We start from the raw sequence: 17,332 nt of genomic DNA, 5'->3' as shown, positions 1-17,332 counted from the left end.
TGGCGGACGGGGGTGGGCGGGTGGAGACTGGGGACTGCGGCAGCCTCGTGGGGGGGGGGGGGGGCCGCGGGGCCCAGCCCAGTCTCTCAGCAGCCCTGTAGCATAGTCCTCCATTGCAAGAAGTTCCTACTACTACTACTGTACATCTGAGCTAGTCAAAGCACAACCAGGTCTATTTATTTGTTTATTCAAATTTATGTAGTTACTTTCCATAAAAACCTGAAGCAATTTACAATACATATTAAACCAGTACCCCTCCCACCCATCCCATTACAAAATCACAAAAAGAGACACATTCTTACTAACATCTAGTCTGGATCCTTTTACTAAGAGCCCTAAACATAGAGTTCACAGCCCAGCACTTCATACACATATATTTTAAAGTTCAAAGGAAATACTGTATAAATAGGGTTTTGTGATACCCCCTCATGCCTGAACTGTTGGGCCACAACCATGAAAGAGATAGTTTAAGAAAAAGAGTGAAGCATTGGGGGGGGGGGGGGGGGGGCCGCGGGGCCCAGCCCAGTCTCTCAGCAGCCCTGTAGCATAGTCCTCCATTGCAAGAAGTTCCTACTACTACTACTGTACATCTGAGCTAGTCAAAGCACAACCAGGTCTATTTATTTGTTTATTCAAATTTATGTAGTTACTTTCCATAAAAACCTGAAGCAATTTACAATACATATTAAACCAGTACCCCTCCCACCCATCCCATTACAAAATCACAAAAAGAGACACATTCTTACTAACATCTAGTCTGGATCCTTTTACTAAGAGCCCTAAACATAGAGTTCACAGCCCAGCACTTCATACACATATATTTTAAAGTTCAAAGGAAATACTGTATAAATAGGGTTTTGTGATACCCCCTCATGCCTGAACTGTTGGGCCACAACCATGAAAGAGATAGTTTAAGAAAAAGAGTGAAGCATTGGGGGGGGGGGGACCCTTTCTATTACAAAGCTTCCCACTGTTCCAGAACCTGTGGGATAGTTGTGTCCATCAACCAGTAGGTGGCGATATAAAACTGAAAACTGAGCTAAGACATATCTTTCTTGGCATCCAGTCCAACTCCTCAGTATTTTCTGTCTCCAACAGGTGGATGGACACACTTTTCATCCTCGGGTTACGGCAGTGACTAAGAAGACCACCTATAGGATAGGAAGCTAGAAGGGTCGCTGAAACAAACCTTTGAAGTGGCCTCATTGGACCTTCAAACGACAGTGTGCAGCTCGTTCATGGCAAGAGCATGCCTGAAGTGGCATCAACAGCAACACAAGACGGGCATCATAACACCCAGCTAGAAGCGGGGTTGACCTACTTGGCAGATGCTATTTATGACATGTTATGGCTGGCAGTATGCCTTTGGCTGTCACAGCACTTTGGTAACTCTGGTTGTGGCATTGGGTAGCGGATGCAGCATCAAAGTCACATCTAGTTAAACTGCCATTTAGGGGAAGTGGCTATTTGGAGATGATGTCAATAACTTGGTGGAAGAACTGGGGGGAACTAAGCCACAGTGGTTGCCAGAGGATGAGCCAAAAATCTCTGGTCATCCGTCTTCAAGAGCTTTCGATCTTGATTTTGAGACAGCAGACTGTACCAGCCTGGTCGTCAGTGATATGGTCAGAAGTCCCGCTTTCAGACACGCCAGTCTTCCTTTCATAAGGACAGGAAGTCATCCTTTCAGTCAGCTAGAGCACCTAGTGCCTCCAGAGCTTCGCAATGATGTGAGGCTGGTCCACTCTTCTCTTCCTCCAGTGATAGGTCATCTTCAGGAGTTTTAGGGGCCAAAATCCTATCAGAGCAGTGGGTTCAGGATAGTCTTACAGAAGGTTACAAGTTGGAGTTTTCTGACCTGGTCATTGTTCTCTTCTTGCACTCTCCTTGTCAAAATGGAACCGAAGTAGTTTAGGTTCAGGCCACTATAAATTCCTTGCTGGCGCTCCGAGCCATTGTTCCAGTTCCCCAGACTAAACAGGGACAAGGCAGATACTCAGTCTACTTCATTGTCTCAAAGAAGGAAGGCACCTTTCATCCGGTCTTAGATCTCAAAGGTCTAAACCTCTGTCCCTGAGTGTCCCGCTGATGCATGGAGAAACTAAGAGCAGTCATAGCCTCTGTTCAAACAGAAGAATTTCTCTCCACTCTCAATCTCAAGGAGACGTACTTGCATATACCCATATGGCCGCCGCATCAGAGGTTTCTGTGTTTTGTGGTGCTGGGCCTTCACTTCCAGTTCCGGTTTTTTGCCCTTTGGTCTCACCTCAGCTCCAGGAATGTTTACCAAGGTTATGCTGGGTGTCCTTCCTTCAGTGCTAGGGAATCGGAGTTCACCTCTATCTTGACGACATTCATGCATCGTCCTATTTGGACAGTGTGGCAGTGACAGAGTTGTCCATCTTCTGAAGTCATTGGGTTGTGTGATCAATTAGAAGAGCAGGCTAACTCTGCAGATGCTGGAGTATCTGGGCACAGGAAAGAATCTTTCTAACGAAGCGCAACAGGTCAAAGCTGGTTCAGTCATGGCAGGCCCAGGGTCTGGAACTTACATCCAGGTTCTGAGGGTCAGTGACAGTGGCAATGGAAGTGGTGCCATGGACAAGGGCTCATATGTGGCCATTTCAGAAATCTCTTCTCAGCCGCAAAAAGTATTTTACTCACAAACGTCATCTGTCTGAAAGAATTGCTCACCTTTATATAGAGGTAACATTTTAACTTGTCCACAACATGCATAGTCATATTGCAGTAGAGGTCTTCTCGGGCAAGGACAGGTCAGGGATGAATCTATGCACGCAATTTTGGACTTTCAGCACTATTCCCTGGATTCTATATAGGTCATAGAATCTTATCTAGTGGGGTGTACCCCAAGGTTCAGTCTTATCATCTTTGTTGTTCAAGTCAATTAGCTACAATTGTCCAAGACACTGGAATCTCTGCTTACTACTGTTCAGATGACATTTTATTGTACATACCACGGGCTCTCATTCTTCAGATATCACTTCTCTTCAACACTGCCTCAATTTAATCACTTCCTGGCTTTTTGAGCATCTTTTAGTCCTGAACCCATCCAAAATGGTAGCGATGTGTTCCTCCCCCTTCAATAGCCCTGTCTCTTTTTGGTTCAGCTATTCAACTTAGTTATTTTAAGTATCTAGGGAATTCCTTGGATACACGTTTGTCATTTGATATTCTTGTCACAGAGGTGATATGATGTTTCTTTTCTTTACATCAACTAAAGTCAGTACATAGTTTATTAAATCCTCCAGTTAAGTTCCCAATCCTATGTGCATTTGTGCTGTTAAGGCTCAATTATTGTAACATTGTTGTGGCAGGTCAACTTGAACTATTAAATGACTTCATAATGTACAAAACACTGCAATCAAGCTACTCTATCATGCCCAGAAATTTGACCACATTTCTCCATTACTTCATCATTAATGGCTTCCTGTTCAATCCCATTACCAATTTAAAAATCCTCACCATGATCCATAAGTCTATTTACTCTGAGACACCACTACATTTATCTTCACATTTATATCCTTAAAAGCCATGAGTGGGTAACCATGGTCCTCCAGGGCCCACAACCCAGTCAGGTTTTCAAAATGTACACAATGAATATGCATGAAATCTACTTGCAAAACAATGGAAGCAGTATGTGCAAATCAATCTCATTCATATTCGTTGTAGAAATCTTGAAAACCCAGTTGGGTTGTGGCCTTGAGGACTGTGGTTACCCACTCCTGTTTTAAGCCTTTGCGCCATCTTTGCTTATCTAATGAAGTGCCCCTGTCCCTTCCTGGCCCAGATTGTGCTCGTTTGGAAAGTACTTATCATTCTGTTTTTTATTTCCTTGGTCCTTATCTATGGTATTCTCTTCCTTGTGCATTAAAAGCAGAACCTGTATTTGTTTAATTTAACATGAGCTAAAAATATAGTTCACACAAGGTTTTCTCTGTGAGCCCTCTCTTTGTGATACTGTTTTTTGGTTTTTTTGGGGGGGGGGGGGGCTCTTCAGTTTATACGGCTTATTTATAGTTGATTTTTATTGTATTTTATTTTATTTACTTTTGAATTTATTTTGGCTATCCTTTACTGTTATGGTTAGAGTGTTTTGTGTCCCTTTATAAGTATGGTGTTCCTTTCTGTTTGCCCTAGATTTTATAGTTTTACTGTAAACTGTTCTGGTATACATGGCATTAAAGAGTGGTATATTAAGTACTGGATAAATCATAAACTATTTTGGCTGGAAATAAAAGCAGCAGATTTCTAGGCAGTTTTCAAAGTGAAAAGTATGTGTGTACCTTCACTTTGAAAGCTGGTACAACAATTGTATGTAAAGCCTACCTGAGTTCTTTGGAAATGGTTCACAAATGGTTTGCGGGACTGTTCTTACAAGTCAGGTCATAGTAGTATGCTATAATGATTAGTGCAGTGGACTGAGAATCTGGGGAACCAGGCTCGATTCCCATTGCAGCTCCTTGTGACCCTGGGCAAGTCGCAAGTCAACTAACCCTCCATTGCCACATAGATAATGAGCCAACTAGGAACATAGAAAGTAACTGTATATAAGCAATGAATGTAAACCACTTTGGTTGTACCACAGAAAGGTGGTATATCAAATCCCTGACCCCTTTACTGTCTTTTGAGACCAGTGGAGTCTGAGAATGTGTGCAGAGGCACTACACTGTTACTTGCTATCCCGCCCATCGAGTAACCATCTGAGCAGTTTATAGTTCTAAATTGGGGACATAAGAGAGGCAAAAGAGTTATTGGGAAAAAATAGAATTTGCAATGATGATCAAGGGTAACAATAGGAAGGGAGAGGGAGAAAACTACAATTAATGGTAGGAATTAAGGAAAGCTAAGTTATGGAGTAGACCATGTAGACCATGGGAATAGGGAAAACGTCATACCTTGCAGGCTGATGCTGGAGACAGGATTATGGAATATCTTGCGTGGGAAAGGTAGGCATGAATGGAACTGTTGAGTAAAAGCATCATTAAAAAAAAAGGTTTTCAGATCAGTTTTACATTTCTCTAAGGAGGTTTGTAAATGTAGATGCATTCCAACGAGAAGGGCCTGTGGCACAGAAGATGGAATGACGAGTAGTGTCATGTTTAATTTGTCTAAAAGAGGAAACCCCTTATTATAACCTATGAACTATAGAGAGGCATATCCCTCCTGCCCTCAGGCCTGTGACAACTGCTAAGAGAGTCTCTGCTTGCCATCTAAGGTGAGGAGAAAAACAAATTGGAAGTAATTATAGAAAGCTTTCTCCTTGTGTAAAGTCTGTGAAAGTATGCTTTATGAGTGAGACAGAGAATTTTAAAAGATATTTGAAGCGGATCAGGGAGCTTTGGATACACACCATTAGAGGGGTTACATGCAGGGGCGTATCTGCGTGGGGCCTCAGGGGCCTGGGCCCCCGCAGATTTTGCCCTGGACCCCCCTACCGCCATCAACCCTCCCCCGCTGCCGTTCTTACTTTTGCTGGCGGGGGACCCCAAACCCCCGCCAGCCGCCCCGCGGTGTTTGAAATTCATCTTCGGCCTCCGTGGCCGTGCTGCTGTGATAGGCGCTGTTGAAATCCACTTCGGAGTCTGACGTCGTTGTACGTGCTGCGACGTCAGACTCCGAAGTGGATTTCAACAGCGCCTATCACAGCAGCACGGCCACGGAGGCCGAAGATGAATTTTAAACACCGCGGGGCGGCTGGCGGTGGTTTGGGGTCCCCCGCCGGCTGAAGAAGAAGTTTTTACGGCAGCAGCAGGTGGAAGCAGACCTCGGCTGGCGGGGGGTTGGGTTCCCCCGCCAGCAAAAGTAAGAACGGCAGCGGGGGAGGGTTGGCTGCGGGAGGGGGGTAGAGAGAGTCATTGGTGGCGGTGGGGGCTCGGCGGCGGGGGGGGGGGGGGCTAAAATGTGCCCCCTCCCTCTGGCTCTGGCCCCCCCTACCGCCGGAGTCCAGATACGCCCCTGGTTACATGATCGAATTTTTGAGTCTTTAGAAGTAGTCTGTTTTAGAGTTCTGCAGGGTTTGATGCCTTTTGACCTGAGAAGATGGTAAACCTGCATAATAGAGTTGCAGTAATCTAGTCTCGAGAAACGTGTGGGTAAGATTATGCAATATTGAAAAGTCAAGAATACTATGCAAAAACTTAATGTGACAAAGGTATACAAAACCCTTTTTTACTACATCTGCTACCTATTCTTTGAAAGACAGAGAGGAATCAATCATTATGGCTCTAAGTATTGAAATGACTGAGAGGGAGTTATCTAAAGATCAAATAATTGGAGCAGTGAAGTAGAGGGTGACAGGGATCCAGAAATCCAACAAGAACAGTTTTATGTAAGTACAGTACCAGTTTATTACCCTCCATCCCGTGAGCAAGTGACTGTAAACAATCTTGCAACTGGTGGAGATCAATGTTCAACAGCAAAGTAGAGAAAAGAAGTAAAATGTCATCAGCATAGGAATGTTAAATGACTGAATAAGGGTTGCTAGAGGACTGAGAAATATATTAAACAAAAGCAGAGGTAGAATTGAGCCCTGGAGAACACCACAAGTATCTGTAAGTAGAGCCTTTCCTAGAGAATATAACTGAAAAAGATTGTCTATCAAGAAGGAACTAAACCAGGGAAGGCAATAGATGCCAACCTGTGTAAAAGAAGAGCGTGATCTACCGGATCAAAAGCTGCAGAATGGTCAAGAGAGATCACGAGGCAGATCGTGCCTCTATCAAAGATAAAATGGATATCACTGAGAAGAAGCATAATGACAGTCTCAGTGTTATTGTATTACCACAAGCCTGCTTGCCAAGGGTGAAGTATAGAAGAATGTTCAGTGTGTGAGAGCAGTTGAGAAAAGACAACCTTTTCATAAGCTTTGCAAGAAAACAAAGGCTAAGAGACAGGGCGATAGCAGGGACGGCAGGGTCCAGAGTTGGTTTCTTTCGAAAGAGGGCAAGCTATTGCCCTTTTCTAGAAGGATGCTATAGCACCCATCTCCAGACTGTGGCTCACAAGAGGGGAGAGCCAACGGCAAAAGTTCTGTTTGTTCAGATTTCAACCATGTGGATGGGGGAGGATCTAAGGAACAGGTGCATTTAACGCTGATAAATTTTGATCACGTTTTGATACAGCGGTGTGATTAAATACCTGACAGTGGATAAGCACCTTTCACTAAAGCTAAGTTTTTTTTTTGCTTGTGTGGTTTTTCTCTTTAAGTCACATTTTTTGGTTCCTTTAAAATTGAAGACAAGTGGAGTTTTAACAGTCTGTTGTGAAGGGTTTTTTTATGCCTATGAAGAGTATTGACCCTGTTGAAATCTTGCCACCTCCAAAAGCTAAATATAGGTTGGAGGTAGGGCACGAAGGCTTCCCTTCCAATTTTTGGATTGTACTCCATTTTGTGGGTTGATTTGATTAAGTATTATTCAGCTCTAATTTTTAGAAAGTCTTTTTGGTGAGTGAAGATTTTTAAAAATGCCGAGAAAGGGGAGGGAGTGGTGAAGTCTTTGATATTTAGAAATATTTTCCAAGAATACCTGTTTCAGCTGCTTTTGTTTTCTGCTCTGGGGACAATTCTCAATTCTCATTTCTTTGGCAGTATCCAGAATTCTTGTTTTATGACCTTTTGATCTTTCCCCAATATTTTATATAAATAATACACTATCTTCAGCTCCCTTATCCAGATAATTAATTTATTTATTCCAGGTAGGTCTCTAACAACAACAACAACAACCATTTCTAAAGCGCTACTAGGGTTACGCAGCGCTGTACAATTCAAACATAGAAGGACAGTCCCTGCTCAAAGAGCTTACAATCTAAAAGACAAGAGAACAATCTAAAGACAAGTGAACAATCTAGAGGACGAGTGAACAGTTAATCTGATAGGGTGGATGGATTGGGGTATTTTATATTTCTCGAGCGGTTAGGCGCCGAAGGCAGCATTGAAGAGGTGAGTTTTAAGCAGAGATTTGAAGATGGGTAGGGAGGGGGCATGGCGGATGGGTAAAGGAAGATTATTCCAGGCATAAGGTGAGGCAAGGCAGAATGAGCGGAGCCTGGAGTTGGCAGTGGTGGAGAAGGGTACTGAGAGAAGGGCTTTGTCCTGTGAGCGGAGGTTGCGGGCGGGAACATAGGGGGAGATGAGGGTGGAGAGGTAGTGAGGAGCCGCAGACTGAGTGCATTTGTAGGTAAGGAGGAGGAGCTTGAATTGTATGCGATATCTGATCGGAAGCCAATGAAGTGATTTAAGGAGAGGGGTGATATGAGTATATCGGTTTTGGCGGAGTATAAGACGTGCAGCAGCATTCTGAACGGATTGAAGGGGGGATAGATGGCCGAGTGGGAGGCCGGTGAGGAGTAGGTTGCAGTAATCAAGGCGAGAGGTAATGAGAGCATGGACGAGAGTTCTGGTGGTATGCTCAGAGAGGAAAGGGCGAATTTTGCTGATGTTGAGGAGGAAGAAGCGACAGGTCTTGGCAGTCTGTTGGATATGCGCAGAGAAGGAGAGGGAGGAGTCGAAGATGACTCTGAGGTTGCGGGCAGATGGGACGGGGAGGATGAGGGTGTTATCAACAGAGATAGAGAGTGGAGGAAGAGGAGAAGTGGGTTTAGGAGGAAAGACGAGGAGCTCGGTCTTGGACATGTTCAGCTTCAGGTGGCGGTTGGACATCCATGCCGCAATGTCGGATAAACAGGCCGATACCTTGGCTTGAGTCTCCGCAGTGATGTCAGGTGTGGAGAGGTATAGCTGGGTGTCATCAGCATAAAGATGATACTGAAAACCATGAGACAAGATCAGCGAGCCCAGGGAAGAGGTGTAGATTGAGAAGAGAAGGAGTCCAAGGACAGATCCCTGGGGAACTCCAACAGATAGTGGGATGGGAGTGGAGGAAGATCCATGGGAGTGTACCCTGAAGGTGCGGTGGGAGAGATAAGAGGAGAACCAGGAGAGGACAGGGCCTTGGAACCCAAAAGAGGACAGCGTGGCAAGAAGTAAATCATGATTGACAGTGTCAAACACGGCGGAAAGATCGAGGAGGATGAGGATGGAGTAGTGACCTCTGGATTTGGCCAGGAGCCGGTCATTGCAGACTTTAGAGAGTGCCGTTTCAGTCGAGTGCAGAGGGCGAAAACCAGATTGAAGTGGATCGCAGATGGCGTGAGAGGAGAGAAAATCAAGGCAGCGGCTATGAACGACGCGCTCAAGTATTTTGGAAAGGAAGGGTAAAAGAGAAATGGGGCGGTAGTTGGAGGGGCAGGTAGGGTCAAGTGAAGGTTTTTTGAGGAGAGGTGTGACAACGGCGTGCTTGAAGGTGTCAGGGACAGTTGCAGTGGAGAGAGAGAGGTTGAGGATGCGACAGATGGGTGACAGTATGGGAGATGGTGTTGAGTAGGTTGGTGGGGATGGGATCAGAGGAACAGGTGGTGCATTTCGAGGAGGAAAGAAGGCGGGAAGTTTCATCCTCGGTGATCTCAGGGAAGGAGGAGAAAGAGACCTGGGTAGGTTGGATGAGGGAGAGGGTTAAAGGGTGAAGAGGAGGTGGTGGCTTGGTCGTGAACTCAAGGTTGATCTTTTGCACTTTGTTGCGGAAGTAGTCGGCCAGTGATTCAGGAGAGAGAGAAGGGGGAGTAGGAGCGGGGGGCACTTTTAGGAGGGAGTTAAGGGTGGTGAAGAGACGACGAGGGTTGGAGCTGAGAGAATTGGTCAATTGGGTGTAATAGTCCTGTTTTGCATGGAATAGGGAGGAGTGGAGGGAGGATAGCATGAATTTGTAGTGGAGGAAGTCTGAAAGGGTACGAGATTTCCTCCAGAGGCGCTCAGCGGATCGGGTGCAGCTAACATGTAGTTGGCACTACCAGGACCTGGAACACCGTTCTTATCAGAATACTCCATTTTGGGTCAGACCTTATCACCAGCCATTGACTTAGCGGTAAAGAATCTGGGCGTTAATGACTTATGTGCGTCAAATGCCATTTGGCGCGTGTCTGTTATGCACGCCAGAAAATAAAAATATTTTTTAGACGTGCGTGGCAAGGGCCACTCGGTAACCGACGGTAACTCCAATTTGGTGCACGTTCAATGCGTGTAGGCACCTACGCAGCTTAGTAAAGGGCCCCATAGATTTCTACAGCCTTTCAAAAACCCAACAAAACATCAGTAGATCTAATAGTTATTCCACTGACAAACCAAGAAATAAGAACAAGCTCACGAACGAGCACACTCTAATGTAAAAGATCTAGAAGAAGGCAAAGGCCTAGGTTGAAAGGGTCAAGCAGACACCTATTTTAAGTCTCTTTTATAAAAGCACCTTTATGTCTTTAAAAAATTGCCCCATAGATCTTCAGAAATCACAGCTCTAATGAAGCCACAAACATGCAAATGCACATATTTTTTATAAGGACCATGAATAAATCTAGACACTGCCCACACTCCACCCCAAAACCTGCCTCTACCTGTCACATTCAAGCTCACACATTCTTCTTACTGTTTACTCGTACATGGTATATAATTTTCTAAGCTGTATTATATATGCATGTACAGAAATACAAGCACCAAACTCCTTTATATTAAAAAAAAAACTGGCATATATTTACACCAGCCTTGGAGCAAGTATAAATTTCTGGAAGAGAATTGTCAGTACTACAGGTTATTCTAGGAACATATTTTGTAAAGGCACATAACGCACACATTACCTTTGTAAAATAAGTGCATTGTTAAGAATGTATTAGGATTTATTTACTGCCTTTTTGAAGAAATTCATTCAAAAAAACTCTTATAAAATTATACCCCCCACCCCCACCCCACCCCACCCTACCCCAGGTGGATACTTTAGAGGCCATAACACCTATTGGACTATTGAAACATTTTTTTTCTTTTTTTAAGCAGAGACTGTGTTGCTAGATAAAGATTGCAGGGCTGATCTTATCTGACCATTTTGCTTTCAGTTTGATATATCATATATGCATGATGTTAGTTATGAAATTTAGTGTTCTGAAAGGACCTTTGAGTAAAACATTCAGGAAGTGTGTATATCCATAATTGCTTGTAAGGTGAAATGCAACTATGTGTTTCTTCCATATTCCAGAAGTATGTCATGTTCCACATGTCACTGCTTTACACTGTGCTAACGTGTTGCGGTAGATATCGCACTATATTCCTGAATATTTTTTAATGTAATTTTTAAATTAAATAGTCATACGGTGCACACATTATTTCTATATATTTTACAGAGTTCGGTTAGTAGAAAGAGGATCGCCTCATAGTTTGCCCCTCATGGAATCTGGAAAAGTAAGTGTTACCATGGGCTTCTGTGTAATTTCATGCCTAGATCTAAGATCACATTTCAATTCAACAGTAACCTTTCAAGCAAGTGTTTAAAAGTTTCATTACCTAAGGGGGGGGAAAAGGACCATCAGTCTGCTATGTGGAAGAAGACTATTTTTGAAGTTAAAAATATTAATCTTGGAGGCTAAGATGGCATCGGTAGAGGTGCCACCACATATTGAAGCTCATACCTCAACTTTGGTTGATCATCATGTCAGCCTTTCAAGATTCTTAGTACTGTGAGCCAGTTTGTTCTCCAGATGGAGTAAACCTCAGTGGAATCTCTGTTGAGGACATCATTACTTTCACCAGAGCTGGACATCATTTGAAATCCTACTGGGCTTTCCGGCACCCAAGTGACGTGCACCCTTCTGCAGCGCTTTTGCTTCAAAGCTACTTCCGGGCATATGACACGCAGAGGAGTAGGAGGAGCTTTTGTGTCATCTTAATTAGATTAGATGAATCTTGAACCTAGGAAGTGGACAGGAGACAGTATCCTTGTTAGGTGAGGTATTTCTGCAACTGATCTTCCACCCATAGGAGCCAACTTTTCAAAATTATTGGGGGTGCTAGGCCCAATGAAAATAACCCCTCCCTAGACATATACATAGAATTTTCTCAATATTGGGGTGCTCAAGCACCCACATCACCCACAGAGCTGGCTCCTATGCTTCCACCCCCCCCCCCCCCCCAAAGGCAGCTGGAGTACCACATGTTCATCTGAATTATCAGTCAGTGTCAGCATTCATGCATGCTGAAGCTCAGACCACTGTTAGACTATCTCCAGTTAGAATCAGTCGAGTCAAATGTGAAGGTCCTGATAAAGCATTTGCTGTGGACCTTAAGTTTCTTATGCACACCATTTTTTTTCTTTATATGATTTCGTTGCTCTAGTATATATAAAGCTAAAACAATATTAGTCTTTTTAAGCTACTCTTAAATCACCCTTCATTAAAGGGACCTTTTAGTAAGCTGCTGTAAAAAAGTGGCCTTATGGGCCAGTGATCAATTTCCCCGCACTCTTACGAACAGCACTGTTAAATTAGCACCAGAACAGTGCAGGGAAATAATGCCCCTATGATCAAAACTAATAGCATGCAAATTTATATGCGCTATTAGCTTCGATCATAGGGATACTTCTGCGTGATGATTGTGCTGGACATGTACCCAAGGCACAGTCCTCCTGCAGAAGTTGTTTTGACAGGTCCTGGCTGTCAAAAATAAATAAAAAGCTGGATCTGTCAAACCAGCCCAAGGGCTGGAGAATCAGTGGCCTTCCAGACCCTCCAACACCACCCAACAGAAAGGGGCTGGAGGTCCAGCGCCGCCTACCCCTCCACAGGAGCCCCCCCCCCTTAACTGCACCCTCCCTCCCACTGTAGCCTAGTGGTCTAGTGTCCCCCCACAGATCCCCCTCATACCTGGAAGCAAGAGGAGGGAGTAAGCACTCCCTTCTCCTGCAAGTACCGCCTCAAAATGGCAACACCCTGCCCTGCCTAGTGCATCATGGGATCACTGGGTGTGGCTTCAGACCCATATAAGGGAGTTTCTCCCTTATATGTACTGAAGCCCCTCCCAGTGCATTGTACTGCTATTTTGAGGGAGCATTTAAAGGAGGAGGGAGTGCTTATTCCCTCCTCCTTCAAGGTATTGGGGGGGGGGGGGGTTGGAGAGCACTAGACCACCAGGCTAGGGGGGACTTTCTGTGGACCTACAGCCCCTTTGTGTTGGGAGGTGGGTAGGGGGGGACCGTAAGCATGCCAAATGCATGCTGGACAGAATCTCCTCATTCCTCCCCAATGCCCTGGCAAACCCTAATGCCAGCTCCGAGCTGGTATAGGGTTTGCCGTGGGAGCAGTGCCTTTGTTTGGTGCACTGCCCACTGAACATTGGGGAGGCAGCAAATGCAGGCACTAGTACAGTTCTAATGGCTTCTAGCATCCGCGTTTGCTTTTGATCATCTGCCTGTTAACGTACTAAGGCCATTTTTACTGCAGCAGTAAAATGGCCTAATTTCCTAATTAGTGTATGGTCATTAAAAAAACAAATTAGCACATGTGCACTAACCAACACCTATTTTTTAGGCTCACAAGCTAGGCCTGTCCTACCATTAATCTAGCTGTGCTAACAGATTAGCACAGGAACATCCACTCCCTAGACATGCCCCTTAAAACGATAATTTTAAAATATATATTTTTTAGGTTGCAGTTTGCACCTGCCAATTTGGAACATACCATACCTCACTGTAAGCCATGTTAAACACATGCTAGCTTTTACCGTAGCTTAGTAAAAGGGCGCCTAAGAATTTTTCAAATCTAGCAAGCAAGCTGACAAATCCAAGAGTAAACTGAAAGGTTAGTAGCCAAGAAACACGAAATATTGCAGAAAAATATTAAATTAAATTGCTGAATTGGACACCATGCCAACAATTTTATAAATATCAATTCAAAATATTTGTCTGTTTTTAAAGTGCATTTTCAAAAAAGACTTCCTTGAAAGATTTGACTACTAAGTTTAAATGAAAATTGTTCTTGTTTGTGTGCTTTTGTATATATGGGGGTACCCAGAAAAAGGAACTTTATATTTTTCATCCAACTCGAAGTTGTCTAGTCAACACTAAGTGAAGGTTGAGGAAAAGGTGCCTCAAATTTAAAATATATTCACCAAGAAAAAATCCATCCTAAATAGACTTCAGTCTGTTATTGAGTTACAGTAGCAAACTCCAAAACCACTGGAGTATTGCAGTATTGTTATTAAGTCATTGGATAAATAAATTACTTGGGTATTTATTTTTGAACAGATCCTTCCTGGAGTTCGTATCATCATTGCAAATCCAGAAACAAAAGGGCCTTTAGGAGACTCGCATCTTGGTGAGGTGAGCAAACACCAAAGCGGTTCTTTCCTTTATTGTGAAAAAAAACTTGTGAATAGTCTTTGGTGTAGGCATTTGGCTGAGATCCACTTGATGGATTATAGCAGTATTGTTCAGATATTGATTTAATGGGTTTTATTCTTGTGTATCCAAACCAAGTAAGTTTGTGCAAGCAAGAACCTTGAAATGATGTAGAATAAGTGTGACTCCTCTCACTTTAGCCTCTGTGTACAAAGGGGTACCTTATATTTAGACTACAGGAAAGCAGCTATGTGGAACCTATTCCACAAAGGAACGTAGCTGCAAGTAAGATAGATATGTATAATTTAGGCATGAACACTATAGAGCTGGTGTAAACACTCATGCCTAAATTGCTTTAAAAAAAAAAGAACAAACTTGTAAATTATAGTAATGTATTATTTATGCATGTCACTCTGCACCGTGCCCACACTTTGCTCAGAATCCACCCACCTTCAAACTAACTGCCATCGCATTTTGACACCATGCTAAAAAATAGTGCACACACAAATGCATATATGCCAGTATTCTGGTCATTGGCATGCCCTCGGGGGGCCTGAATATTGGCACCCTTTTTTTATATAGGTTGTCATTATTGGTTGCTGTCATGTGGACTCTCTGTAGATCTTCACCCCTAGCACTTCTCACATATCCTGCTGTTAATCATTCGGCATGAAACTGGGACAAACTCTCATGGTGCTACCAACTCATGTATAATTACAGAACTCAGTTATAAATGTGTAAGCAGAAATCATTCACAAAAAGGAGGAAAAACGCCTCAAGAGAAAGCTCCTCCCATATATATAGAAATGGGATAAGAGCTACTATTTAATCATCATAGGCGATACAAAAAACCTCCTAATTATTTTTAAATGTTTTTAAATATTTTTCTTTTACTAAGCAAAAAATTGCTCTGCCCAATAGGCTAAAAAGTTTTACTTAGCTTAGGCAGGCTCAAAGCTTTCTTCTCTCAGACCGTGATTTAACTGTGGTCAACGGGTCACGTTTCACATTAGGCTGCTTCAGGACCACAGCTTTTCAACTAAACACTTCAACGGTCATCTTTCAATCCGTTCATAATGCCGACGCTGAAAGAGGCTTTTCAAGCATCATACACCAAGACACATGAAGGCCTTAATCCATGACCTCCGGGATGACTTGGAGGACCTGGGCGTGCGTATGGAAGAAGCAGAGCAAACGCTAGAGGCTCAGACAAGTCAGCTTACTACCCGGATGGATGCAAAGGAGACTCAATTATCTCTTTTGAGTGATAAGATGGCCGATTTAGAGAACAGAGCATGATGTGCTAATCTGCCTCTCGGAGCCATCTGGAGAGGAAAATTGCATGGAACTGGTTTGGGTGATACGTTTTCAAATTATAACGGCAGCTCCAGACTTTGCCTCCCATTCTATCTCAGGGGTTGATGACATTGTTGTGGACAGAGCACATAGAGCTCTGGGCTCTCCTAGAAACAATCGACCCTGGGATACTGTAGCATGCTTTCAATCTTTTTCCCTCAAGGAAAAAAATCTTTCGAGAGACCAGGAGAAAGAGCCCAATTTCCATTCATGGAACAGAAATTACACTCTTTCAAGATCTGTTTGCCCTCAGTTTGCAAGAATGCCAAGATTTTTGCCAGATCACACACATCCTACAACAAGAGCGCATTCGCTATAGATAGATATTTTCTTTTGGGCTTTTGTTTCTACTTAGCAGCAAGGAACATTGAGTAAAGGCCCTAGATGAGGCACAGCCATGTCTTAGCTGTGTGGGCCTTTGGAAGGGCCCAGATTCTTCAACTCCAGCTGCCTCTACTTCCAAAATGGCACCCTCAAGTTGGCGTAAAGTCCCTGCTCACTCTACTTATGCCAAGCGTCAACTACTGGACAGTGCAACCTCCAAAGCAGCAGTCTCTTCAGTATGTAGAATGTGATTTTACTATGGTATAGAAACATAGAAACATGACAGCAGATAAAGGCTAAATGGCCCATCCAGTCTTCCCATCCTCCTTAACCACTACAGTTCTCTTGACACTTAATACGGGGATGCATACCTTTATGGCTTTCCAGTGACCTTCCAGGGGAACTGATTGCTCTCTTTTTTTTATCTTCAATTATGTTCTTTGAGGGAGGGAGGAGGGGGAGTTTTGGATGGGGACACTTTGGGGGTTATTTTTCTCATTTGTTACTGACCTGATTCTACTGGACATGCAGATTGCACTTGATGGCATACTCTATTTTGTTTCTTGAAGTGGTATTTAGCGCCCGGGCCCCCTGACAACTATGGCTCTTAATGTTATTTCTTGAAATGTAGGTGGGGTAAATTCCCCCATCAAGTGAAGAAGATTCTGGCAGCCTTGCGTCGCCGGGGGGGGGGGGGGGGGGGCTGGGGTGCAATAGACGCTTTTAAGTGATTTGGTGCATCAGACGTTCTGACGAGAATGGGTGAGCCATAGTTTCTGTTCCACAGCCCCTACTCATCGTAGAGCTGGTGTACCCATTTTAATTAACAAGGCCATATCTTTTGAAGAGCATAAGTGTTATTGGGATGAGCAGGGCCGTTGGATGGTCTTACATTGCTCTATGACACTCCCTATATCTTGGTGTCCTTGTAAGTTCCCAATATTTATGATAGATTCTTCTTTCCGATACTATTGAGATTGTTGATGACCATGCCACACTCTGGGTTGTATTGGTTGATGATTTTAATGATGTTGCAGACCCTACATATGACCGGAGAACCACTGCAAAGGGGCGGGGTCCACCCCCTGATATGCTCTGCCCAAGTTTAGGTTTGCTTGGTGTTTGGAGGACACTCCACCCGAGGGAGCATGCTTATACGCATATTTATAGAGCACACCTCTCAGAGAGTTGACTTGATTATATCTTCTTATCTACTGCCAGTTTTCCTGAGGTGGATACTGTTGACATAGTCCATGTTGGCATCTCTGACCATGCGGTGGTTCATTTAGCTTTCCACCTCCCTCGTAGGAAGCTGTGACCATTGTGGCGTATGTCCCACCATTTGAAGGTAGATCCTGCTTTTATAACCTTCATCTCCCAGAAATGGGAAGATTATTCTAAAAATACTGCACAACATAGAGCTA

At 43.8% G+C, this 17,332-nt stretch overlaps 1 protein-coding gene across 1 annotated transcript in view; it reads left to right on the top strand.

Annotated features, from left to right (window-relative positions):
* Positions 1–17,332, top strand: part of DIP2C (disco interacting protein 2 homolog C) — a 763,198-nt gene that overhangs the window by 709,496 nt on the left and 36,370 nt on the right. The window contains 2 exon segments of the mRNA XM_030198809.1: positions 11,242–11,299; positions 14,136–14,210. Of these exon segments, the coding sequence (XP_030054669.1) occupies positions 11,242–11,299; positions 14,136–14,210 (133 nt within the window).

The sequence above is a fragment of the Microcaecilia unicolor genome, chromosome 1 (genome assembly GCF_901765095.1).
Source record: "Microcaecilia unicolor chromosome 1, aMicUni1.1, whole genome shotgun sequence".
Classification (NCBI taxonomy): domain Eukaryota; kingdom Metazoa; phylum Chordata; class Amphibia; order Gymnophiona; family Siphonopidae; genus Microcaecilia; species Microcaecilia unicolor.
This window is presented reverse-complemented; position numbering and strand designations above follow the sequence as displayed.